Source organism: Malurus melanocephalus, unplaced genomic scaffold, assembly GCF_030028575.1.
Source record: "Malurus melanocephalus ecotype Western Australia unplaced genomic scaffold, MMel_1.1 scaffold_2029, whole genome shotgun sequence".
Lineage (NCBI taxonomy): Eukaryota > Metazoa > Chordata > Aves > Passeriformes > Maluridae > Malurus > Malurus melanocephalus.
In genome coordinates this window covers 11393-11797 of record NW_026625261.1, presented here as the reverse complement: position 1 = coordinate 11797, position 405 = coordinate 11393, and the positions used below count along the sequence as shown (strand labels likewise).

The window sequence follows — 405 nt, the reverse complement described above, 5'->3', positions numbered from 1 at the left end:
ATCAGGACCAGGACAGGGACCAGGACAAGGAGGAAGAAGAGGAAGAGAAGGAAGCAAAGGAAGGCTCTGCTGGGCTCAGGTAGAGGCAGAGCCCATCCCACCTGGAGGTGCAGGGAGCGCAGGCTCTCGGGAAGGGGCACCGGGATAAAATCCAGCTGATTATCGGAGAGATGGAGGAACTGCAGCTGCTTCAGGTCCTGCGGGGAGAGGGCAGAGGTGAAAACCCCCTAAATATGAAGCCCCTAAACATGAACCCCATAGAGATGAACCCACTAGAGATAAACCCCATAGAGATGAGACCTCCTAAAGACAAATCCTCTAGAGATGAACACCCTAAAGATGAAATCCCATAGAGATGAACCCCATAGAGATTAATGCCCTAGAGATGAACCCCTAAAGATGAAC

The 405-nt window shown here is 51.6% G+C and overlaps 1 protein-coding gene across 1 annotated transcript in view; it reads right to left on the bottom strand.

Moving 5' to 3' along the window:
* Positions 1 to 101: 101 nt before the first annotated feature.
* Positions 102 to 405, bottom strand: part of OPTC (opticin) — a gene marked incomplete at its 3' end in the record, with an annotated part of 6603 nt that continues 6299 nt past the window's right edge. The window contains exon 5 of the mRNA XM_057388500.1: positions 102 to 197. Within this exon, the coding sequence (XP_057244483.1) occupies positions 102 to 197 (96 nt within the window). The remainder of the gene's footprint in view (positions 198 to 405) is intronic.